Source organism: Cibotium barometz, chromosome 28 (assembly GCF_041138505.1).
Source record: "Cibotium barometz isolate CiBa-2024 chromosome 28, ASM4113850v1, whole genome shotgun sequence".
Lineage (NCBI taxonomy): Eukaryota > Viridiplantae > Streptophyta > Polypodiopsida > Cyatheales > Cibotiaceae > Cibotium > Cibotium barometz.
The window spans coordinates 35,706,050-35,732,269 of record NC_141073.1 but is presented as its reverse complement, the minus strand read 5'-3'; the positions used below and the strand labels follow the sequence as shown (position 1 = coordinate 35,732,269).

General features: G+C 45.9%; 1 protein-coding gene across 2 annotated transcripts in view; it reads left to right on the top strand.

Moving 5' to 3' along the window:
* The first annotated feature begins 210 nt into the window (after positions 1-210).
* The window catches only part of IYO (RPAP1-like, carboxy-terminal protein), a 52,214-nt gene continuing 26,204 nt past the window's right edge, over positions 211-26,220 (top strand). Inside the window, exons 1-3 of one of the 2 annotated variants that reach the window (XM_086822407.1) lie at positions 211-662; positions 944-1,823; positions 19,139-19,257. In XM_086822407.1, the coding sequence (XP_086678533.1) occupies positions 387-662; positions 944-1,823; positions 19,139-19,257 (1,275 nt within the window). In that variant the 5' untranslated portion in view covers positions 211-386. Of the gene's footprint in view, positions 663-925; positions 1,824-19,138; positions 19,258-26,220 lie in introns of both variants that reach the window. The other variant, XM_086822406.1, reaches the window with a different exon arrangement.

Here is a 26,220-nt window from a genome sequence, read left to right as displayed (position 1 = left end):
GAGGTTGCCAACCACACACGTGATCTTTCGGCCCCACTTTAGAGGTTGCCAACCACACACATGATCTTTCGGCCCCATGCAGTGGGGTGTCACTATAGAGAGGGCTAGGTCCATTTTGAGGGTTGGATGTCCCTGACCCCGAGCATCCTGACCTTATGCCCGACACCGAGCATTTGACCTAATACCCGACCCTGAGCGTCCTGACCTTTCTACTCTCTACCCGTCCATGTTGCAACTTAATAAATAAAATTTCTTAGTTTTTCTTGGTGATTCAAAGGGAAACTACTATGGGCAAATAACAAACACAACAAAAGAAACACAACAAAATAACAAACACAACAAAAGAAACACCTTAGTAGAAACTTGGGTTGGGGTCAAAGGACTTCATGCGGGAAGCGCAGGAGGGAGGAAGTGCTCCCCGGCAAGAAAGAGGAGGTAGCGGGATGCCTTCCTCTAAGGTTCACAGATCCAAGAGCGAGACAAGGGAGGCGGAGGCAGGAGCGGCTGCGGCAGGCGGAGGAGGGTACGTGCCTCTTCCCTTGGTGGGGCAGATACGAGAGAAGGGCTTTGCAACCTCCAGCAGCAGGCATTGGAACCGTGTTTCTGCACCGGAACCTAGAGCTACCCCGTTTCCCATCGCTCGCCATCGCTCGGATGGGCCCGTAAGCTTCTCTGCATCTCCACCGTAACCCTTCCTGCATAGATTTGCTCGTAAACTTAAGGAACTCTATTATTTGTTAATAGTTCAACTGTGCTTGCACACATTAGATGGTATCGATGCTAGTCATGCAAACACTAGATGCTATCCTTTCAATTTGTTAATAGTTCAATTGTGCTGATGCGAACCTTTCGATTTGTTCAATAGCTCATAGTTAATCTCTTCTTTTATGTGACCAAAACATTAGTTGCTATCCTTTGATGCCAGCCATGCCTTTTGCAACAGCACTGGGCACCACCTTCCATCCAGAACGTTCCAGAACCTGAAGAGGTTTCAGATGATAGTATTGGAGAACATCTAGCAGCCAAAGCACAGCCTTTAGTGAGAAAGAAAAAGAAAGCAGTTGATTTCAGCAAATGGAAAACTGAAAACAACGGAAAGGTGGCGCTGAATGTGGTTAGAACTTCGGATGCAGAAGAAAAAATCTCTGGCAACAACCAACTGAATCTGCTTTCATCAAACTCCGAGGGCTACAGCATCAAAAAGGATATTACTGCATCTCTGATCTCCAGCAATGAGCCAGACTCAGAAACCTTCAATGGTTTACAGGTGGAACGTTGTGCCAATCTGGATTCTGTAGAGTTGTGCAAAGATAGGCTACTGTCGATCTCAAGTGCCAATGCAGATAGCAAGATAGAAAGTCCTAGTGGGCTAAGAGAAGACATCGAGGGAGTCAATGGATTAACCTTGCAAAGCATGACAAATGAGCAAATTGTTGCTGCACAACAGGAGTTGGCAGAGAGATTCAGACCAGACATATTAGAAATGTTAAGGAGGCGCGGCAAGAAGAAGGCCGAAGGTCAGAAGGGCAGCACAGAAAAAATGGAAACATGTATGGAAAAAGGATCCTTGTCCATGCCAAAGGTGGAAAAGGTCAGCATTCAAGAACACAGGCACAGTGAGGATGCATATGCTGCAGCCATTTCAGGAATGCAAGGCTCAGATCTGGAATCATCTACTTCAGTACCTCAAACAGATTCATCCGATCACATTCCATTTGGAAGCAGACCTTGGCCCGATAGAGTTGAAGCTGTCAGATTATTTAAGTTTGGCCTTGATGGGAACTTTGTTGGTATTGGTTCTGCAACTGTACCCACTTCAACAGGTGACACCCTAAAATCCCATGGAAGTATTCTGTTTTCTTTTTTTTTTTGTGTGAGTTTCAGCATGTATTCATTTGAACCTGGTCTCTATTCTTGCTTCCTAAGAGGGATTCGGCTAGGTGTGAAAGTTCTAATATGTATCATAGTTGGGTGTCACTTTTGGTGAAATGGTATTAAGGATAAGATGCGGACATTGTGTCTATCAATGGTGCCTGGGAGCTACTTATATTTCTTCCTGAAAGATGGTTCTGATGATCTGTAGAGGCTCTTCTGGAGGAGAGTGTAGAGGTTCTAGAGGAGGAGTTAGGTTATGTTTTTCACGCGGTTGCTATACGGAGGGCAGTTACAGGGCTGGCCAGCTCTGAAAAGATGCATTCTCATCATCGACTGTTGCACCAGTAATAGCTTATAGAGAACTTCAGGAACTGATTGATTGACTAGAATGTTCAATTTTATTTGCTTGTCCTAGGTTGATGTTTTTGTCTGACCTACTTAGTAGATAGCTGTTTTGATGTGCATGTGACTTGGATGCTGATTGGACATGACAGGTTGAGATGTCTAGTGCCGACTGAATGCTAAGATGTGGCATACCGACTAGACACAGCATAGGTTGGGTATCGTCGTGAAGTGCTGACAATGGGAGTTATGCACCAGCTGTGTTTTTCAGTCACAGCATTTATTTGCCAGTGTGACTGCTCACAAAAAGTACGGTTATCTGTTGCAGCGTGCCTGTACTAATTCTAACATCTGCATCGTTCTTCCCAACGAAGTGACTTTGATGGTGTGGTTTGGGACCTGGGTGATGACGATTGGTGTGGTCAAGCCTTAGCTTGGGGGGTGTTCCGTTTGGAGTCCCATCACTTTTTCCCTGTAGCTTTCCTTTTTTTTTTGAAATTCCTGGATGCACACCGAGATTGTTCCAGATGGGCCAAGAAGCTGCACTGGTGGGGATGGTTATATTTGTGAGGGCAAAAGGACGAAAGGACCAGATGTACGAGAGATCAGAGCAAAACACACATCATGAAATATATGAGTGAGTCTATATATAATGGTGAGTGAACATATGTACAAGAGCCCTCTGATGTGAGGTGACTCAGTAGAAAGACCAGTGCAGAAGCAGAGATGATGTCCGAGCTGAAGCATGGTCGATGACGAAGGCTCGCGTCGATGTGAGGCAAAGCACTCTGAGAGGTGGTCAGTGTCAAAGGCTCGCATCGGTAAATGCAGAGGCACTCCGAGGTGGTAGTGGCAGCGGAAGATGAGGTGATGCAGGCTCTGGTGACAAGGGTGCTGCGATACCTGAGGTGGTGGATGAAGAGCAGAGAGGGCTGCCGTCCCAAGTGGTGGTGGTGGTGGTGCAAGCTCTGGTGACCTGGGTGTTGCGTACCTGAAGGGTGCAGGCTTTGATGACAAGGTGCTGTGTACCTGAAGGGTGCAGGCTTTGATGACAAGGGTGCTGCGTACGTGAGGGGTGGTGAGGAGCAAAGAGGGCTGCCGTCCCCAGTGGTGCAAGCTCTGGTGACACGGGTGCTGCATACCTGATGTGATGTCGATGGTGAAGCTAAGCAGAGATTGGGCTGCCGTCCCGAAGGTATGATGTAGGAGAGAGTGGGCTGCTGTCCCAATGGTGAGAGCTGAGGCAAAAACGCTGGAGTGCTGTATAGCAGAGGGGGCTGCTGTCCCATGAGCTGTGGAGAAAATGCAGATGATATGCTGATGTAGGCACTGATGTGAGCCCTGATGTAAGCGCTGATGTAAGGCTGAAGATGGAACGCTGATGTCAGCCCAGCATAGTAATAGGGGACGGAGGGCCGGGACGCGGAAACGCCGTCCCGAATCGACGAAGCGTTCCGACACGGGCTGGGGACGGAGGGGACGCCGTCCCGGGAACGGCGGAACGGGTAGCACATGTTGGGGGATGGGACTGGAATGGGACGGCGAGTCGCGCACCTTTTTTTTTCACTGGTTTTTTGTGCCCTTTTTTTTTGCTTTTTTTTCCCCGCCATTTTTTTTTTGGCTTTAAAAAAAAACCTTTTTTTTTGCCGTTTTTTTTTCTCGCTTCTGCTTGTTGCTTTCCTCCTGTTGGTGGCTGGCAGCTGCCCGTTGCTTTCCTCACGTTGGCATTGTGCAGTGGTTGCCATCACCCGTGACTTGCAAGGCTGCGCTGCCATGAGCCTATAAGGCTTGCGCTCTCCTCTCTCTCTCTCTCTCTCTCTCTCCCTCTCTCCCACTCTCTTGGCCAGCCGCCCCACTCCCTCTCGCCACTCTTGAGCTTAAGGCTTAAGCAACAAGCGCTCTCTCAGCCCGCCAAGCTGGAAAGTGGGCTGTCTACCACGAAGGAAGTGTTGGAAGGTTGGCGATTTCGAGCGTGTGATCTATGGCTAGAAGGTGCCTTGGATTATCCCATAAGTGGAAGCATGGGAAGTTGAAGAGCCATATATAGGCTAGAGTGGCACCTTGTCATAGTCATCTCCTCCGGCCGGTGTTTTGGGAGGCAGCTCATCGGGAGATGGGAGCCCGGTGGAGGGATGCTGCAGTGCCCGTTGGGGGTGTTCGTGGTCTCGATGGTGATGCGTCTCCTACATGCGTTAGTCTTCCGCTGTGTATTGTGACATGGTATCAGAGCCCGGGCATGTGTGGTCTTGGGGGCGACCCCCTCGCGCCTCGGTGGCTTGTGGAGCCCTCGAATCGAGGGAGGGTGTTGGAAGGTTGGCGATTTCGAGCGTGTGATCTATGGCTAGAAGGTGCCTTGGATTATCCCATAAGTGGAAGCATGGGAAGTTGAAGAGCCATATATAGGCTAGAGTGGCACCTTGTCAAAAATACTGTTTTCACACACCCCCTTCTCAGGCCAAAAAGGGGACCATGAGAGAAAATGATGGATGCCAGGGTCCCACACTGACACGCTGGCATAAGGAATGTATCCCCTTTTGGAAACAAAAACTGATAAAGTCAGAGAGGACGATCGTGATGGCAAAGTTGGTGTAGATGAGTGGATGTACATGGGTTGATCGTCTCCCAAAGTAAGATCTTGAACGGGGCTCTCCATTGAGTAAGAAGTCCCATTCCCTATTGGATGTACATGGGTTGATCGTCTCCCAAAGTAAGATCTTGAACGGGGCTCTCCATTGAGTAAGAAGTCCCATTCCCTATGTGGTATAGATCAGAGTTTGGAGAAACAACTTTGGGTGAGAAGAATTGGTCCTCCGGGAGTGCGGGTAGACGATCCATGCCGTGTGCTCTCGAGGTCTTCAATCCCTTTGCTCTCGATAGCTCTGATACCATGTGGGCAAAGGGATGAAAGGACCAGATGTATGAGAGATCAGAGCAAAACCACACGTCATGAAATATGTGTGTCTGTCTTTATATAATGGTGAGTGAACATATGTACAAGAGCCCTCTGATGTGAGGGGACTCTGAGTAGAAAGACTAGTGTAGAAGCAGAGATGATGTTGGAGCTGAAGCACAGTCGATGACGAAGGCTCGCGTCGATGTGAGGCAAAGCACTCCGAGAGGTGGTTGGTGTCAAAGGCTCACGTCGGTGAATGTAGAGGCACTCCGAGGTGGTAGTGGCAGCGGAAGATGAGGTGATGCAGGCTCTGGTGACAAGGGTGCTGTGGTACCTGAGGTGGTAGATGAAGAGCAGAGAGGGATGCCGTCCCGAGTGGTGGTTGTGGTGGTGCAAGCTCTGGTGATGTGACATGTGAGGTCTTTGACCGTCGTAAACACAACCTTAGTCTAACTAAACTGCACTTAATGATGCTTAAGAAAGACAGATAGTGTCAATGCAATGCAATGCAGCTATATTAGATGAATGGGTTACAATGAGATCTGAATAGATCTATGATGTTTGTCCTAGATGACTATCCTTCTCGGGATGAGAGGATTAGGCTGAATGCTGATGCTGAGGACTGTTCCTTGCTCCAATGCTGAGGTCCACCCTTTGATGCCGGCTTCCCTCTATGTAGGAGATAGGAATGATGAACAATGCTGAATATGCTGCCTGTATGCTGAATATGCTGATATACTGAATGGACTGCTGTCCCAAGGTCTTTCCCTTGTCTCCTGGGAAGGAAACGCTGAAGGGGATGGCTGGGAACTGATGCTGAACTGCTGAACTGAAACGCAGATGCTCTCCGGCTGAAGATGATGCTCTATGCGTTTGCTGTTCAGATGGACTGATGCGCTGGGATGCGATGCTGGACTGAATGCTGAAAATGCTGTGGTGAGATGCGTTGATGGACTGGATGTGATGCGCCTCTATTTATATGAGGGATTGGTGCTGGTCGGCCAGCACTGAAATGCTCACGACTGCCATAAAATACCATAAATGCCATAAAATGCCATAAATGCTATAAAACGCTGGTTGGCTGATGTAGATATGCTGTTGGCTGATGCTCACAACCTTGACTTGATGCACCTTAATACCTTATATGCTCATGATGACTAGGATGCTGATGTTGGTGATGAAACACCCCCATATGATGCTCATACTGATATATGCCTGAGTGAATATCCTGACTATATGCCTGATGATGCCATGCTACTTGTACACCTGATGGGTGTGCACGTGACAGGTGACAAGGGTGTTGCGTACCTGAAGGGTGCAGGCTCTGATGACAAGGGTGTTGCGTACCTGAAGGGTGCACGCTCTGATGACAAGGGTGCTGCGTACCCGAGGGGTGGTGAGGAGCAGAGAGGGATGCCGTCCCGAGTGGTGCAAGCTCTGGTGACAAGGGTGCTGCGTACCTGTTGTGGTAAGGAGCAGAGAGGGCTGCCGTCCCCAGTGGTGCAAGCTTTGGTGACACGGGTGTTGTGTACCTGATGTGATGTCGATGGTGAAGCTAAGTAGAGAGTGGGCTGCCATTCCGATGGTATGATGTAGCAGAGAGTGGGCTGCTGTCCCGATGGTGAGAGCTGAGGCAAAAACGCTGAAGTGCTGTATAGCAGAGGGGGCTGCTGTCCCATGAGCTGTGGAGAAAACGCAGATGATATGCTGATGTAGGCACTGTCATCTCCGCTGTGTATTCTAACATGGTATCAGAGCCTAGGCTCTAGATAGTTCTTGGGATTTGTGTGAGCAAGAGGGGGACTGTTGTGTTGCTGATTGGTGGACCGTTTGGGACTGTTTGGGAAGAGGAGAAGCAAGAGGACGGCGGGTTGATTTGCTGGACAGCCACTTGCAAGTGTTAGTTCTTCTTTGTTCCCACCCACCCACCCTTTTCAGAGTACATCCGGCAGATCTGTTTGAGATGGCTGAGAGGCATGTGAAGATCCCGACACTCCCCACGTTCCCGGTGGACCATCAGTTGGACGGGAGCAACTACGGCATATGGAAGGTTATGATGGAATCTGTTCTGGAGTCTTACGACCTCGCTGATTTCGTCGTTGTTGGGGTTCCACGGCCGGGAGTAGAGGAAGGGGAGTTACCGTCGATCCGAAAGGACCGGGAGGCTCAGACACAGATGTGGGATCGTGTCAACGCCAGGGTCCGTTCGTTTATCTTTCTCAACTGCACACCGCAGGTAATCAATCATGTAAAGCATATGACGCTGGCCAGAGGTATATGGCAGCATTTGGCCTCTCTTTACAACAGGGTATCGCCCATGAAGAGGATTTCCTTGGAAGTACAGATGCGGGTTATGAGCCCTACAAAGTCGTCGACGATGTGGGAGCATATTAACAAGCTGTAGGCTCTTCAGCAGGAAGTTCTTCAGGCTCGGAAGGAGATATCGTCTGAGGACATGGCCATAACGTTGCTGTCGCACTTGCTCTCTCAGTACTCAGCATTTTACTCGTCTTTGATTACCAGTGGCAGGCTCAGCACCAGGAGCTTGTGCCCATGGTCCTGGACCAGGAGGAACGATTCACGAACCCTCCTCAGGGTGGAGGTTCGGAGGCCTTAACTGGCCAAAGGCAGAGAGGACATGTAATGATTGTGGCGAGAAAGGCCACTATTGGAGGCAGTGTCCCAAGCGGAAGACCGAGAAGGGGGGAGATTCCTCAGCAGCAATCATGAAGACTCCGGCTTTTGTGCACCTGGAGAGGTGGTGGACACCGATGTTTCATTTTCTTCAGGCAGGGAGGAGATTGGAGGACTCTCCGCAATGGATACTCGGGAGTGGATTCTAGACAGTGGTGCTTCCAGGTACATGACTCCTTCCCGCTCTGGTTTACAGGATCTCTGGTTTACAAGATCTCTGCAGGTTTTCTGGTCACATTCTTACTGGGGATACATCCACTATCCCAGTTCACAGTGAGGGCAGGATGGAGATAGTTCCCAATGGCAAGAGGGGGGAAGCATTTCTCCCAGGTGTTGTATGTTCCGTCACTTGCTTTTCATCTGTTGTCAGTGCATCAGGTTTGCAAGACTGGTTTACGGGTGGAGTTTGATGAGCGTTTTGTTGCTCTACGGGACAAAGCAACAGGCCAAGTGGTTTGGGAAGGCGGAGTGGAGAATGGAGTTTACAAGCTTTCAGAACTCTCTCTCCCAGGTCCTCAGGTTTGTGATGAGTGGCAATCTGGTAATGGCCATTTAAGTGTGGATACGCTGCAGGTGCAGGCTTTCAGGGACCAGATGGTGGATAGCTTGCCAGTAGATGGCAGCAGTTGGCAGGAACTCTCCAGTACTGATATTGGTAGTTCTTGTGTTCGTCAGTCAGAGGAAACTGAATAGGTAACTTATGCTCTGATGTCTTGTAGTATTCTCGGGATCTTCTTGTGTATATAGAGCAGAGTTACACGCCTCTCTCTCTCTCTCTCTCTCTCTCTCTTGTGCTGTGTTTTTTTTTCTGCATTGCGTTTTACTCGTGTACTCAGATCTGGTCATCATCTCCGTTGCGTATTCTGACAGGCACTGATGTGAGCCCTGATGTAAGTGCTGATGTAAGGCTGAAGATGGAACGCTGATGTCAGCCCAGATGTAAGCACTGATGACAGGCTGAAGATAAACGCTGATGTCAGCCCAGATATAAGTGATGATGACAGGCTGATGTCAACGCTGATGTGAGCCTGATGTAAGCCTCATGTAAGGCTGATGTAAAACGCTGAAGAAGAAGCACTGATGTCAGTGCTGATGTAAACGGAGAGAGGGCTGCTGTCCCATGGTGTGGCCTGTAGTAGAGAGTGGGCTGCTGTCCCGTGATGTGGCCACATGAGAACGCTGAGGTGCTGTCCTGTCAGGCAAAGAAGATGAAGCTATGTGGTGTAGAGCCCGGTAGAAGCAGCAGCAGCAACGTATGGTACCGGATGTATGCAATGGAGTGGTACACCATAGAGAATGATGAGGCAAGGCTCTATATACTGAGGGGGGGGGGTGCTGGTCGGTCAGCCTACAGGTTGTAGGCCAGCAGCAGCAGCAACGTATGGTACCGGATGTATGCAATGGAGTGGTACACCATAGAGAATGATGAGGCAAGGCTCTATATACTGAGGGGGGGGGGTGCTGGTCGGTCAGCCTACAGGTTGTAGGCCAGCAGCCAAGACAAAAAACCCCAAATAAATCGAAAAATACCCAAAAAAATCCCCTTTTTAGGGCTGGGAAAAATACTGTTTTCACACATGTAACTCAATTAAGGTGATTATGGAGGACTCTCAGGTCCAAGCTTGTGTATTCAATGAAAGGAGCTTCGATGGCTGATCTACAACCATTGAAAAGTGAGAGGAAGCTAGGGTGCAGTAGATAGCGAAGGTGGATAAGTGGGGTGTGGATGGATTGGAGCCTGACTGTCTAATTAGACCTCTATAGACCACGTTCAGTGGCGAGGCACAATGAGGGGCACAATTCAATCAACACTATCACATTGTACTATCTCACACATAGATTATACTATTATAGATTAAGATTATAAATTTTACTATTATAGTCTATAAGACACTTTTGACCTTCAAGTAATATTCATGAAGCCATCCCCTAGCTAGATAGAGGCCATGCAAAACCTAGCATCGTCAGCATCCACACAAAGTACACTTCCTATACCATACACTCCCAAGGATCACGATTTTCTTGGTCCTCACGACCATGGTCCTCACAACCAATGCGTCTGGGCTATCCATAGCAAGGCCCTTGGGATTCCCCAATCACTTGTGTATCTTTCCGAGCTTCTTTGCACCATACTTTGCTTCTTTGTCAACATCAAAGTTAAAGGTTTATCGCATGATGTCAAGAGCTCAAAATTTAAGAGCATGCTAACGAGGTTTAATAATCAATGATCTTGAGCTCCAGGTTTTTAAGATAGAAATAAGATGCACCATGTAGGTGCTGGCACACAAACATGACATAAATGTGTAGATATACATGTTTATTTTCCATCATCTTGAGAATAGGGTGTCTTGGAGTAAAGTTGATTGGACCCCATGTACGGAGAGTGGACCCATGTGCGGATATCGGTCCACACAAGCATTTAGTCAATTTGTAGTCCGTCAAACCTTCCAAAGCTGTCTACAAATCATTTGGCCTCCATCTCGCTAAAATGTGGCCTTTTGACTGCTTTGCCCGAAAGGTGAGGTGCCGCCAGGTGGACTCGATCTTGAGGATCTAAAAGCTTAGCCAATGGAAAATATGCTACAAATTGATGAATAAATTGCATGACTGCAGCATGATCACACTTACCATCATACTTACTAAAGTTCGGTTGAGCTTGTATGACGATGGTGGTTGGTGTGGTGGAGGAACTCACTCCGTGGTGCGCCAAGGTAGGGAGAAGAAACATCACATTTGCCTGCATAGCGTGTCAAATCCCCATAGGATCTCCTCGTAGAACGCTCCTGGTACACGGCTCGAAACCTGAAAACAAACCAAACAAACGGGAAGGGGGTGCAAGCTTGACTCACCTCCCAACCTTGACAACCGTGGGCAAGCCCACAAGTCTTGGCTGTCCCCACCGAGCCACGAGCTGAGCTAACTAGATGGACGTACTGACCAATCTCTACCTCGTGACATCCCATACCGTCACGAATCTACCCTCGCAAGCCTCGAGATTGTTGCCGGCCTCGGCTGCATAAAGCAGGTGCACGTCTGCACTAGATCCAGGCTCCTGACCATAGAGCTCTCACAAAGGCACGCGAGACTCTATGAATTAATGACTAACCTTGGCCGTCCTTTTATAGGCTCTTGGCCGGTCATCGGGCGTCCACACTTGGGTGCTCGCCCGTCCATACTTGGGTGCCCGCCCGTTAGTCTATCCCTAACTCAGCTCGCCAATCAACCTGCCTAGCTCCAAGCTTCCCCAAACCTCGAAGCTAGTCTTGTGTGCGTGTAGCACATGGTAGATACACACTGTGCACATGACATAGCGGCTATCAACTGTTGGTTCTGGAGTTGTGTAGCGTCACATTCAAGCCTTTCTTGGATAGCTTGGTCTGCTCGTCTTTGGTCTTCTTCAGCCTTGCGTTTAGCATCCTCGGCCCTTCGTTCATCCTCACGTCGAGCTTCTTTGGCCGATCGTTCTTCTGCCTTTTTGGCGTCTTCTTTTTGCCGTTGTTGCTCCATGATGAGCAAAAGTCTTTCCAATTCTGAGCTGCTTCTTGTTGGAAAATATATCATCTCCAGATGGTCTACATGTACCCTAGCATGCTTTACTGATCATTTCTAGCCCTGCATTCGCAAAACTCGTAGGGCATTTTTATAAGTCCTTTTAGGCTATTTATGGCACATTTATGGCTCACGATTGCAGTCGGTCTACTGCAGTTGGACGACTTGCTTATATGAGAGATATATAAGGATTCACACCCTTCTCCTCGTATCTCATCTCGCTTTTGCATGTTTGTTGGAGGTCATTGCCTGTTGCAACAATCTCTTATGCTTGTAAGCACCTACGATGTGACATGTAGAGGTCTTCGACCGTAGTAATCACAACCTTAGTCTAACTAAACTGCACTTAATGATGTTTGAGAGATAGACAAATATGTGTCAATGCAATGCAGCTATATTAGTTGATGAATGCGGTTACAATGAGATCCAAATGGATCTATACTGCTGAATATGCTGCCTATATGCTGAATATTCTGATATGCTGAATATACTGCTGTCCACTATCTTTCCCTTGTCTCTTGGGAAGGAAACGTTGAAGGGATGCTTTGGAACAGATGCGATGCTGACCTGATGATGAAACGCAGATGCTCTCCAACACGGGAAGGTGGATGCTCCATGCGTTTGCAGATCTGATGGGCTGAACTGAACTGAATGCTGATGCGTTTGCTGAAGATGATGCTGATGATGATGCGTTGCTGTTCTCAGCCTTCCTGGAGTAGAAACGCTGAGGGATACTGGGCTGAATGCTGAATGATGAACTTGAATTACTGAATGGAGAGGCGCCTGTATATATATGTAGGACTGCTGCTGGTCGGCCAGCATAATTGCTGTCGGCGAGATGAAATGTCCAAGACTGCTGGTCGGCTGCCCCATAAATGCCTGTAAAATGCCTGTAAATTGCATAAATGCCTGTAAAATACCTGATAACTCCTGATGATGCTAATGATGCTAAAATGATGCCTTGTCACTGTACACCTGAATGGTGTGCACGTGACATTCCCCGCTGCTAAACTGTTGCTGGGTGGTATACCTGGCAACCTTCGACTCCTCTGTGATCCTTCTCCTCTGAACCACTGCCCCCTTCTGTCTTCTGCTGCCGGGACTGAGGTCGTCTGCACGAGTGAAATCCTTTGAGCCAAGACTCCATGTACTGCGGGAATTGAATGGCAAATGCTGCTAAAACTGCTTGGAAATACCTGAGTCACCCTTGACCTGCCTGTGGAAACCTTTCACCTACCATCTCCGTCGTTCCTGAAGCTCTGAACCTCCTGAGGCGATGTTGGAGCAAACTTCCGTCTTCTATGGAAGAGAAACCCCCTGTTGCTGCCAGTTGAAGCCCAAAACTTATGTCCTCCTATGATGATGGATGTCATTTTTTCCCAGAGAGTTCATGGGCAACATGTATGCCTTGCAGATGCAAGACTAACTGCTAAGATGACTACTATGTAAGCCATGTGCAACCCTAAATGCTGTGCAAGAATGCAGATGGGTGGGTTACTGATGCATACCTAAGGGAAAATCCCTAAGGGTGGCCTGCAAGATTTTGAGAACTGGGTTTAACTGTGCGGAAGCGATTAACGTGATGTCTGATTGAATAACTGATGGAATGAACATGCTCTAAGGCTGGTTACCCTGTAACGCTCTGATACCAATGTGACATGTAGAGGTCTTCGACCGTAGTAATCACAACCTTAGTCTAACTAAACTGCACTTAATGATGTTTAAGAGATAGACAAATATGTGTCAATGCAATGCAGCTATATTAGATGATGAATGCGGTTAGAATGAGATCCAAATGGATCTATACTGCTGAATATGCTGCCTATATGCTGAATATTCTGATATGCTGAATATACTGCTGTCCACTATCTTTTCCTTGTCTCCTGGGAAGGAAACGCTGAAGGGATGCTTTGGAACAGATGCGATGCTGACGTGATGATGAAACGCAGATGCTCTCCAACACGGGAAGGTGGATGCTCCATGCGTTTGCAGATTTGATGGGCTGAACTGAACTGAATGCTGATGCGTTTGCTGAAGATGATGCTGATGATGATGCGTTGCTGTTCTCAGCCTTCCTGGAGTAGAAACGCTGAGGGATACTGGGCTGAATGCTGAATGATGAACTTGAATTACTGAATGGAGAGGCGCCTGTATATATATGTAGGACTGCTGCTGGTCGGCCAGCATAACTGCTGTCGGCGAGATGAAATGTCCAAGACTGCTGGTCGGCTGCCCCATAAATGCCTCTAAAATGCCTGTAAAATACCTGATAACTCCTGATGATGCTAATGATGCTAAAATGATGCTTTGTCACTGTACACCTGAATGGTGTGCACGTGACATTCCCCGCTGCTAAACTGTTGCTGGGTGGTATACCTGGCAACCTTCGACTCCTCTGTGATCCTTCTCCTCCGAACCACTGCCCCCTTCTGTCTACTGCTGTCGGGACTGAGGTTGTCTGCAGCAGGAGTGAAATCCTTTGAGCCAAGACTCCATGTACTGCGGGAACTGAATGGTAAATGCTGCTAAAACTGCTTGGAAATACCTGAGTCACCCTTGACCTGCCTGTGGAAACCTTTCACCTACCATCTCCGTCGTTCCTGAAGCTCTGAACCTCCTGAGGCGATGTTGGAGCAAACTTCCGTCTTCTATGGAAGAGAAACCCCCTGCTGCTGCCAGTTGAAGCCCAAAACTTATGTCCTCCTTTGATGATGGATGTCATTTTTTCCCAGAGAGTTCATGGGCAACATGTATGCCTTGCAGATGCAAGACTAACTGCTAAGATGACTACTATGTAAGCCATGTGCAACCCTAAATGCTGTGCAAGAATGCAGATGGGTGGGTTACTGATGCATACCTAAGGGAAAATCCCTAAGGGTGGCTTGCAAGATTTTGAGAACTGGGTTTAACTGTGCGGAAGTGATTAACGTGATGTCTGATTGAATAACTGATGGAATGAACATGCTCTAAGGCTGGTTACCCTGTAACGCTCTGATACCAATGTGACATGTAGAGGTCTTCGACCGTAGTAATCACAACCTTAGTCTAACTAAACTGCACTTAATGACGTTTAAGAGATAGACAAATATGTGTCAATGCAATGCAGCTATATTAGATGATGAATGCGGTTACAATGAGATCCAAATGGATCTATACTGTTGAATATGCTGCCTATATGCTGAATATTCTGATATGCTGAATATACTGCTGTCCACTATCTTTCCCTTGTCTCCTGGGAAGGAAACGCTGAAGGGATGCTTTGGAACAGACGCAATGCTGACCTGATGATGAAACGCAGATGCTCTCCAACACGGGAAGGTGGATGCTCCATGCGTTTGCAGATCTGATGGGCTGAACTGAACTGAATGCTGATGCGTTTGCTGAAGATGATGCTGATGATGATGCGTTGCTGTTCTCAGCCTTCCTGGAGTAGAAACGCTGAGGGATACTGGGCTGAATGCTGAATGATGAACTTGAATTACTGAATGGAGAGGCGCCTGTATATATATGTAGGACTGCTGCTGGTCGGCCAGATGAAATGTCCAAAAGTGCTGGTCGGCTGCCCCATAAATGCCTGTAAAATGCTTGTAAATTGCATAAATGCCTGTAAAATACCTGATAACTCCCGATGATGCTAATGATGCTAAAATGATGCCTTGTCACTTGAATGGTGTGCATGTGACATACGAGCTTCCCTTGTGCTCATTTTCAGCAATAATCAACTATTCTCAGCCTTCTATAGTTTTTGCTTTGGGCCTACAACCCGTGTTTGCTCTTTCTTTCACTTCTTTGGCTTTTTAAACCTCCTCTTTAGCTTTTTTTTCTTTGGCTACTGCTTCTTCCTTGGCCTCTATCTATTGCCTTAGCAATTTGTTTGGCTCCAAGAGTAATTTGATGAAGTCTTCATTGCTTTGCAGAAGTGTTTCTGTAGTGGTTCCGTCTTCTTTTTGTAGCTTTTTGACGATGTCTCTCTTGACATTGTGAAGGCCCCAATGCTCTCACTTTAGGGTAGTCAAGTTGGGTTACAACTTGCATTGTGCAACTCTAATACCAGTGTAGCATGCAATAGGTTGATCGTCGTAATGCGCAACAAAGCCTTCTTTATACCCTTGAGTTTATGCAATTCCACTTTGAGAGAGAGAGAGAGAGAGAGAGAGAGAGAGAGAGAGAGTCAACACAGGATTGGGTCCCAATTACCCATCGCCCCCCCCCCCCCCCCCTCTTGCAAGGAGGAGTATTTGCTTATATTTCTTTGGAGAACTTTGTACAATGAGTATGAAAGATGACTAAGATCTGCCAAATGCAAGGATGAAGTAGACCAAACGCGGGCTGAACCATATGTTGTCCAAGCTCCCTTGAAAGGTCGTTGATGATCACTATGCAAGCCTAGAATTGAGGGATGCACATATGCTGGCTGAATGCTGAAGAAACTCTTCGCGGAGGCCTTGGAAGTTGGGGTTGTAGCACACTAAAGTGTTGCTTTGCTGAATATATGCACAAGGCCAGAGGGCTCTAGGCACACATACTGCTCGACTGCTTGTAGATGATTTTATGAATGAAGATTTATGCGGAGAACTAGGTGACTGCTTATATATGATGTATTGTTGTTGGTCGGTGGGCTTAGAAGCTGTCGGCCTGTTTTATGGACAAATAAAATGCTAGTTAACAGCATTTAATGCTGTGCTTCATTTCCCATGCTGTCCCACATGTTGCCCCACTGGACTGCTGTTTGCTGGCCGACCTGATGTTTGTAGGCATCTTATGCTGTTGGCATTGCTGCTGAAGGCTGCCAACTGGACACCTAGTCATCCTATGGGCTGGCCATGCTGCCTACCATACCTCATGGGCATGGGCTGACCTTTGGCTGGCCCATAGGCTTGCTTAACATGCATCTAAGCTCCTACATGCTCGCTAATGCAAAGACTAAGCTTAGGTGGACTTGTACGTGATCCTATTTGATGATTTCTCCGAGTGGGTAAGAGGACCGACACATGCAAACTCTCTATGGTTGTGGAGACTGACCTACGTAGTTCGTGCTTGACATGTCCCGGACTTGGGCTCACAATGGGGCAATGATATACGACAAAATATTCCTAAAAAGGTAATCCTACTGGATAAATGTTGCACTGATGTAGAGCCTGTGTGTCACATAGCACTCCAGAGCAGGGTGCATGTGACACCATCAAATTTGTATCAAAGAAGAGGATATTCAGAAGATTGATTTTTGTTCTGGTTATGGGCACTATAAATTTTTTGTTCTATCTTTTTGTTATGCACTAGAGGCTAACCTTGACTAATCCTAGGTTTAGGTGTGGTGGGACCTTGGATCTACAGTTCTCTTTCTATCCTTGATATATGAAGAAATGATTGTCTTGAAGATTCCTTCTGATCACCACAGTTCACTTGAAATCTAGGAGTAAATATATACCATCATAAGGCCATCTGTAATTTTCACCCGGGATAATAAGTGTCCGAAAGCTTTTGAAGCTATCAAAGAGAAAACAACTAAGAATTGCATCTTCAAGATTCTTGATGTCACACGCACCTTGCACTATGGTGCTATGTGACGTATTGGCTCAACGTTATATGTACCATCGTACAATATTAAGACCTTTTCAGGATTATTTGTCATATGCGGTGGCCCCATTGTGAGCCCCAATCCGGGACATGTCAGGAACAAGCCTTGTAAGTCAGTATTCCAAGCCTTAGAGAGTCTGCATATGTCAGTCCTCTTACCCACTTGGAGAATTCATCATGTAGAAGTCAACCTAGCACTAGGTCAGTCACATAGAAGCATTTACATCTAAACAGTAGTCGGCCAGCACATAAACATGTCAGCCAACATCAGATAGCAGTCGGCCCAGCAACTTCAGCATTTAATGCTATTTTCAGCAAGTCGTGGGACATATAGACCTTGCCGACAGCATCATAAATGGACCGACCAGCAGCAAAGTTGCATATAAAAGCAGCCCTTGGTCCATTGCATGAATCACTTCATTGATTTAGAATTCAGCCAAGCAGTTCAAGAGAACATGTGTGCTTGAGATTCTTGGAGCATACAAACAGCCTCAATCACTCCGTGCTTCAGTCCAAGGCAGCATAGAAGATCCTCTCATTTTCAGCCAGCATAGAAGATCCTCTCATCTTCAGCCCGCATATGTGCATGTCCTCATCAGTTCTGGATTTGCATAAGTGGCTTCATAGAGTCTTCTACAGTGCTATTGGATCAGCATATGGTTCAACTTGCATTCGGTCTTCCTCGTCCTTGCGTTGGGCAGTCCTTAGTCATCATTCATCATCACTGTACAAGGTTCCCCAAAGAAATATAGGCAAACACTCTTGCTTGCAAGGGGGGGCCCTTCAGTGGGTAATTTAGGACCCAATCTGGTGTCGACTCTCATCTTCTCTCTCAATCTAGCACTTTGCTTCAGTTACTAGGTTTCAAGTTTTAGTTTTAGTTTTTTTTTTGGTTTTTCACGATGGATGATATCCCATGGATACTTGTAATCCAATTTTGTCTCATAGCCCCATTGAGCCTTTTGTAAGATGTAAATATAACTTTCTTTCTTTCTCACTACTCTTCTCTCTTAAAGTAAAGTGGATTGCATAAACTCATAGGTTTTGTTGTGCGTTACGACGGTCAACCTATTGCATGCTACACTTGAGATTGGTAAGCCATTTATGGTGACATGTGATGTGAGTGGGAATTAAACAGGGTGTTTTTTATCTTGAGGTGGGAGAGTTGTTACTTATGAGTCTCAAAAGTTCTATGCATATGTAATTTTTCTCTATGAATAGAGTGATCTTTTTTTTTTTTTTGAGAAAGAAAGTAATTATTATCAAAGATCTCTGTGGAACATAAGTTCTCCTTCAATATGTCTTGATTATCATGATTGTCTTGAATTTTTGTTTGCGTGTAATATCGTGTACGACACAGTTGAAGTTTTCATTATTTTCTTTGTGCAAGCTTATGCTTTCAAACATCTGTGGTGTGGATAGGTTTCCCACAACTGTATTTGTGTGTGTTTTGAGAGTGTGCTGCTATGATAAGCACATTGGCCACCTGGCTGTACTCTCGACATGTGTGCAAGTCACTTAAATGCCTATAGTCAAGTCAACAGGGCTAATTGAGGTTCTCCCCTGTGAAATCTTGGTGAAATCTTGGTGGGAGCTACTTGTTGGTAGCTTCACAGTTAGGGTTCTGGCTGGCTCATTTTGTAAAGGCCATGTAGGTTATAAGGTTTTCAAGCTTTCTTTGTGGTGACTCTTATCTTTCATATGTGCAGATTTTACTTAAATTTGGCTAGCTAGGAGGAGCACATGCAAAAATTTGTAGAGCTTTGAGAATGGTCAGGACTTGACACATACCCTGTAGTTTTCAGGAATTGTTCTTGTCTAACAATCCTCGTTGTTTTTGAATTTTCTAAGTATAAGCATACATCACTATTTAGACAGCAAGGTTGTGGCTGAGGTGAGGAATTCTTTTCACCCTGATGTTAAATTTTTGTATTTAAGGAAACTTATTGCTGCCTCCTAGTAACTGCAGTTTGGATTCTTAGAAAAGAACACCATGATAAAAACAACTAATGAGTTCTCTTGGATTACTAGAAAAGATCACCATGATAAAAACAACAAATGAGTTCTCCTGGAAAGAAGAAACTTGTGGAACAGCAGCCAGTTCACTGAAGATTTTGTTTATTTTATACTATTATAGTTTTTATTGTGTGGTGAGTTACTTTGGTTGTGTACATAGCAGCCATCTTAAATGAATTTGATGTGGGACAGGTGACAATAATAATCAATTGACGATTCTTGTCACTGAACGTGATTTTTTGCGCACGGAAGGAGATCCTGCATTAGATGGATATACAATCAAGGAAGCAGTAGCACTTGCTAGAAGCATGGTTTGTACTCTCTCTTGCTATCTCTTTCTCATTTAACATAACCTCAGAAGGATCCATTGCAAAGGATGAGTTGTGTAGTATATTCTCACTGTGTTTTGTTCACTGTGTATTATTGTTCTAGAAGCTCCTTGAGCTCAAACAATTGCAAAATGCTCTACTAAATATAGAATGTTTAGCATGTAAAGATTTATGGTACCTCCTACAAGAAGCTAATTAGTCTAATGACACATTAAGCACATACTGATGACACATGATTAAGTTAAACCTACGGTGGATGGTGCCTAAGTATACTCATAATGATGAGTGTGTGCATTAGACTCAAGCACAATTAGGTTACAAGATTAAGACTTGTACTCATAAAGAGGCTTGAGATGTGTGCAAGTGCTTCATACTTCCATTGCTTGAAAATGATCCCTTTTATATATGGGTAGAGTACATCTTTGCTTGGTCCATGTATGTGGGATATTCCACTTTTGCCATATGGCTTCTTCCTCACCTACTCACTCCTTGCCTCTACATGTACTCTATGGCACCACACTTCTCAACATAGCATATACGAGTTTCTTTTCTGTCGAGATTTTCTGTGCGACGTAGTTATTTAGTCTCATGAGGGTTAAATGAAACATAAGTAGCTTTTCTAACAAAACCATTAGCGGCTTCCTAACATCGAATTTTTATGTGTGACTTTTTTTCAAATAATTGATAGATTTTGAAAGACTATAATTTCAAGGTTGACAGTCTGTTGGTAAGGCAATAGGGCTAATATTGTCCTCGGCAGAGGATTAGAGTGCTATCATTGGTGACTTCTTTGAATGGGCTTCCTAAAAAGCTTGGTGGGTTTCACTGTGACTCTTTAAGAAGGTATATAAGTGCGTTATTGGAATATAGTATGACACACAAAAGGCACAAGATGAGGTTGCTAAGGATAACACATGTTGCTCAGGTCTAGCTTGGCATGAAAATTTGCTTAGGAAAAGATAATCTGAAACCGATCCCGTCAAGTGGGAAAGACTCCGTTGGACACCCACACGCTTAATAGCACAACTTTAAAACCACAAATTTGAAATGGACAACTTAATACAACTTGAAATTGAAATGAAATGAAATGGAAAGATGGACACCAGCACTGGGGCCGGAACGGGCCGACCCCCCCTCAATATATGATATATTTATTGGGAGTATTTAATAAATACAATGCTCCATGGGTTCCAAGAACCAGATAATGTCCATGTACATATGAAAACAGTACCAAACAAATATGCTCGAAGTCGAAACTTGATGTAGAAGCTTGAAGCAGTTCGACCACTAGTGTGGTCCAATCTCTACGGTCCTGTGCTTTCACTGGACTCCGCGGAGAGCGCCTCACTGGTGTTCCGAGACCACGCACAAACAGGCGCTCTCGTACTAACGCCTGGTTCTCCCGATCTCAGCACCTTTGGACCGAGGTTCGCCAATATAGCTTGGACAACCCGGCACCGAACGGGTGTTGGCCCAGCGGGATGAATTCCTTACCAGATTTAAACATAAAATACTTTACTTAAATCTGAAATTCACTTACTTGTAGATGGTTGATAGAAAACCAATACTTGTGGTGTTTGTGTAGAATATGAAGCCACCCTTGTTGAAGAAACCGTTGCCTCGTGTAGAACCATCAAGACAAGCACCACCACAAAGGGTACAGCCGCCTGCTGTGAGAGAAGAAGCATCCACTTGCAAGGGAGGAGATGCTTGGTTGCAGTGTGGAGGAGCCCAAATAGAGTTGCCTGAGGGCAGTGTTCTACTGGCCGGAACACAAGCGCATAGCCATAGCCGCCTGTAGGGACATGCGTAGCTTGGAGAGGTGCAGCCGGTAGAGAAGAGGCAGCCTGCAGCCGGTAGAGGATGGGCAGCCTGCAAGTACTGTCACCTGGGAGAGTAGCCGCCTGTAGGAAGGGAGAGGAAAGGAGAGAACACTCGCAGCTGCCTGCAAGAGAAGGCAGCGCAGCCTGCAAGGAGTAGCAGCCAGTCGCCTGCAGAGAGGAGCACACCTGGTTGCAACCAGTTCTGGCCGCCTGTAGAAAATCACGTCCGCCTGGTTATTCAGAAACGCAGCCAGCAGCCTGGTTGCTGTAGGAGGAGAAGTACATAAAAATTTGGCAGCAGTCGCCTGGGAGCATGTTTGGTTGCAGCCAGTAGTGCAGTTGCAGCCAGCCGCCTGGGAGAGAACAAGCGCAGCTTGTTGTGTATGGAAAACAGTCGCCTGGTGATGCAAATGATAGAACAGCCAGCGAAGGTGATCGCCGGGTGATGAACAAAACGCCAGATAGAAGCGATGGGTGTCCACGCTTGAAGGAGGGAGTCTTTTTTTAATAAAATTAAAGTGAAGTTACAACTAGAGATGTCCACGCATGCATGTGGGGGGACTAGTGTGGGTAGGTGACCATGCCCACCCCCACACTCACTTAAAAGTGGGGCTCCCCACCTTTGGCCCCTAAGTGGGTGCCCAAAGGGGGTGCCCACTTTTAAATGAATGTGAACACTTAACCTTATAAAACAAAGGTTAGGAATAAAATATTAAAAACAACAAGTGCGACATACTTACCACCTGTTCACATGCACAAAACTCGTCAGAATACAGAGCAGACTTCACGACTCACTGGCAGGCGTCCCCGCTCAGTAAGTAACACGTCAAGCAGGCAAACACACAAATACATGTCATGCGAAAACAGTTTCAAACATGCAAAATATGTGTGCATGTGCAAATAGTAACATGGACATATCTCCCGTTCATGGAACAAGTACAAAATATCTGTCGGCACAAAACTGGCACGACATAAAAACATAAAAACCTGGTCTTCCTATGGAGTGACAGTCCCATAGATAAGACACAGTTCCAGGCACGAGTCTCCCTATGGTGTGACAGTCCCATAGGCAAAACACGGCACGAATACTGGCTCTTCCATGGCGTGACAGTCCCATGGGTCGAACACAGTCCAGGTCATACACGGGTGGCACTGGTCTGGCTCCCGTCCATACGACACCAACCTGCTAACACACGGGTGGCACCAGTCTGGCTCCCGTCCATGTCAGCAAAATACTGGCCTCTTCACACGAGACACCGGCCTGGCCTCAAGTGAACGAGATGCAAAAACTGGAGATGGACCAAATGGTTGGCCAATTGGTGACATCCCCCCGGGCTTCTAAAGAGTTGACCTCAACTGAAAAGCCTCAAGATATGCCTGCAACAATTGCGGATAATCTGCAAAATAATCCTCATTTACCCATTTGGCATCAATAGGCAAATAATTCTTAAACTTCACAAGGTATCTCCTGGAAAGCTTTCCTGTAGGTAGCTTTCTCTTCTTGTGAAAAACAATCTGTTCTGGCTGGAGGATCTCCTCAAGCTCTTCAATCTCTGGCGGATCTTCTGTGACAGGCTCATCAGGATCTGGCCCCACATATTTCCGAAATAGACTCACATGAAAAGCATTGTGAATCTTCCAATGACTAGGTAAAGCAAGCCTGTAGGACACTTCATTGATCTTGTGAATCACCTTGAAGGGTCCATAATAGCGAGGAGAAAGCTTAGGATATGATCCTTCTCGTCCTGGCCTCTTCCGAAGCCTAGCCTTCTCAAATTTCAGCAATACCCAATCACCTTCTTTGACTTCCATGTCCCTTCTATGCTTGTCAGCAGCCATTTTATGCTTATCCTGAGATCTTGCAATGGCTGTCAGCACCTGACCAAAGGCAACATCCAAGTCACGAACATATTCATCAGCTGCAAATATCTCATCCTTTGTTCGAAGGATAGATTGCAAGACCACTCTGCCATAAATAATCTCAAACGGAGCCTTGCCCGTGGAAGCATGGATCGTATTGTTGTAGGCAAACTCAACAAGTGGAAGATACTTCTCCCATGCAGTCTTTTGATCTGCCACACAACATTTCAACAAATCCAACACGGCTGAATTTGCAGCTTCAGTTTGGCCATCCGTTTGGGGATGATAAGCTGATGAAAACTCAAGCTTAGTACCCATATTATCAAATAAAGCCCTCCAAAATAGGCTTGTAGTCCTGGGATCTCTATCCCCAACAATGGATTTAGGCATACCATGATGCTTGAAAATATTAGCAAGAAAAAGCTTTACCATATGATCAGCTTTAATGGTTTTCTTGACGGGCAAGAAATGAGCTTGCTTGCTAAACCTGTCCACAATAGTCCAAATAGCATCATTCCCATGCTGGGATCTAGGCAAATCCATAATAAAATCCATCGTGATACTTTCCCAAGGTTGCGAGGGAATAGGCAATGGCTGAAGCAAACCTGGAGGCTTTTGCCTGTCAAATTTCACCTTTTGGCAAGTAATACATGCACGTACATAAGCCTCAATGTCTTTACGCATGCTTGGCCAAAAGAAATACCTCTGAATCATGTGAGTAGTAGGCATAATACCTCTATGACCAGCATATGGTGGAGCGTGACATTCGTCCATAACCTTTGGACGCAAATCCTTCACCACACATAGGCAATTATCCTTCATGAGATAACCCTCGTTGATAACATAAGAGGCATGTGAATGACCAGCCATCAAATCAGTCCATATATGGCAAAAATCAGCATCCAAATGATACAAATCTCTCATAGCAGATAGATCTCCATGAGAGGCCACTGAGACTGCAGCAACATAAGGCCTCCTAGATAGTGCATCGGCCACCACATTTTTCTTTCCTGGAGTATGCACAATCTGAAAATGAAACATGGAAAGAAAGTTTGCCATTCTCATCTGCTTCTCTGAAAGCTTGGTTTGAGATAGAAAGTATCTCAAGCTTTGATGATCTGTCTTGACTACAAATTCAGCCCCAAGAAGGTAGTGTTTTCAAATCTTTAAGGCGTGAATTACAGCCAAGAGCTCTTTCTCATAAATATCCATATGAAGCTCAGCATCATGCAAACGACGGCTCTCGTATGCAACTGCATGCCCTTCTTGATTTAGGACAGCTCCTATGCAATCACCACAAGCATCACATTCAACCACGAATGACTTGTGCAAGTCAGGAACAATCAATACTGGACCACATATGATCGCATGCTTGAGCTGCAAGAAAGCATCCTGTTCCTTTGAAGTCCATTTGAAAGCAGTTTTCTTCTTCGTGAGATCATGTAGAGGAGTGGCAATCATAGCAAAATGCCTTATGAAACGCCTGTAATACGAACATAATCCCAGAAAACTACGTACTTGATGTACGTTTTGCAATTCGGGCCAATTCCGAATGGTCTCTATCTTTGCAGGATCCATTGTAACTCCATCTTTGGATACAATATGACCCAAATAATGAATCTCTGAAAGGAAAAACTCACTTTTCTTGGCATTGACGAAAAGTTTATGCTTACGCAACTCTTCGAACACTGTGACCAAATGAGTTTTGTGTTCCTGCTCATTCTTGGAGAAAACCAAGATATCATCAAAGAAGACTCCTGTAAACTTGCGATGGGGTCGGAATATCCTATCCATCATACGATTAAAAGTAGCAGGAGCATTGGTAAGACCAAAAGACATTACCAAGAATTCATATAATCCGAAGGCTGTCCTGAATGCAGTCTTATGGACATCTTGTGGCACCACGCGTATCTGGTGATATCCACTCTTCAAATCAAGTCTGCTAAAGCAAGCTGAGCCATCAAGCTTATCCAAGATATCATCAATACGTGGAATTGGGAATCTGTTCTTGATGGTAAGCTTGTTCAAAGCTCTATAGTCCACACACATACGGAATGATCCGTCCTTCTTTTGAACAAGAAGCACAGGAGAGCAGTAAGGTGAGGAACTGGGCTGAACCAAACCTTTCTCTAAAAGCTCGTTTACTTGCTTCAGGATTTCTTCTTGTTGGGCAGCACTCACACGGTATGCGGGTTTGTTAGGTGGAGAACTACCTGGCACAAGATCTATGCGGTGATCTTCGGGCCTTTTGGGAGGTAATTCACCTGGCAACGAGTCAGCAAAACAATCCTTGAATGCATTAAGAAAATTCAGCCTATCATTAGACATAGCATCCACATTTTGATGATTTGGCACAAGACTATCACGTACAAAAACCAAGTACGCTGAAAGACTCTTTTTCATTGCTTTATTAATTTGGATGTGTGATACAACTGGGATAGAATCCCCTTCTTTGCCAGCATCAATAAAATGCATGCGGCCTTTATGCATAAAAGAAATCATATTGGACTTGTAGTCTTTGCGGGGCTCAAGCCTATGGTGCCACGGCTTGCCCAACAATACATCACATCCATTCAGTGGAGCAACTAGAAAATGCTCATTGTCAAGGTAGCCCTGAATATGGATACGCAACTTCCCTAACAAAGGGGTAACCTGCACCTCTTTACCAATAAATGCAGCTTCGGCTTCAATCTGAGGTCCCATGTTTTCAACCTCAATTCCCAATGCAGCTGCCATTTGCATAGAGATGAAATTGTCAGTTGCACAGTCATCAAACATGAAGAGTGCGGGCTGATCCTTGATTTGCCCCCAAGCCTTGCAAACCATTCGCTCTTTTGCATCATGACCTGTATTTCCTTGCACATCAGGAACTGCATGTACATTAGCTTTGGTGTGCTTATCCTCGTGCTTTGATTTGCGATCTGGGCATTGTCGAAACATGTGGTCTTTGCTACCACAAGAAAAGCATTTTCCATCCTTAGCATATTGCTCTCTTTGCTCCGGGGTTAATCCGAATTTGTTCTTTCTTGGGCCCTGTTCTTTAGATGTGTTATTTTCAGCTTTACCACCCTTGTAAGGCTCCCGGAAGTTCTTTTTAGGTGGCTGTCCACCCTTTTGCTGATTTGGGACAGCCTTGTCCTTCCCCTTGGAACCTCCTTGATCCTGCTTAATCTTGAGCACCAATTGCTCCGTAGCAAGAGCAGAAGCTGTGAGTTGTTGCAACGTATGTTTTGGGTGCAATTCAATACCCGATCTATATGCT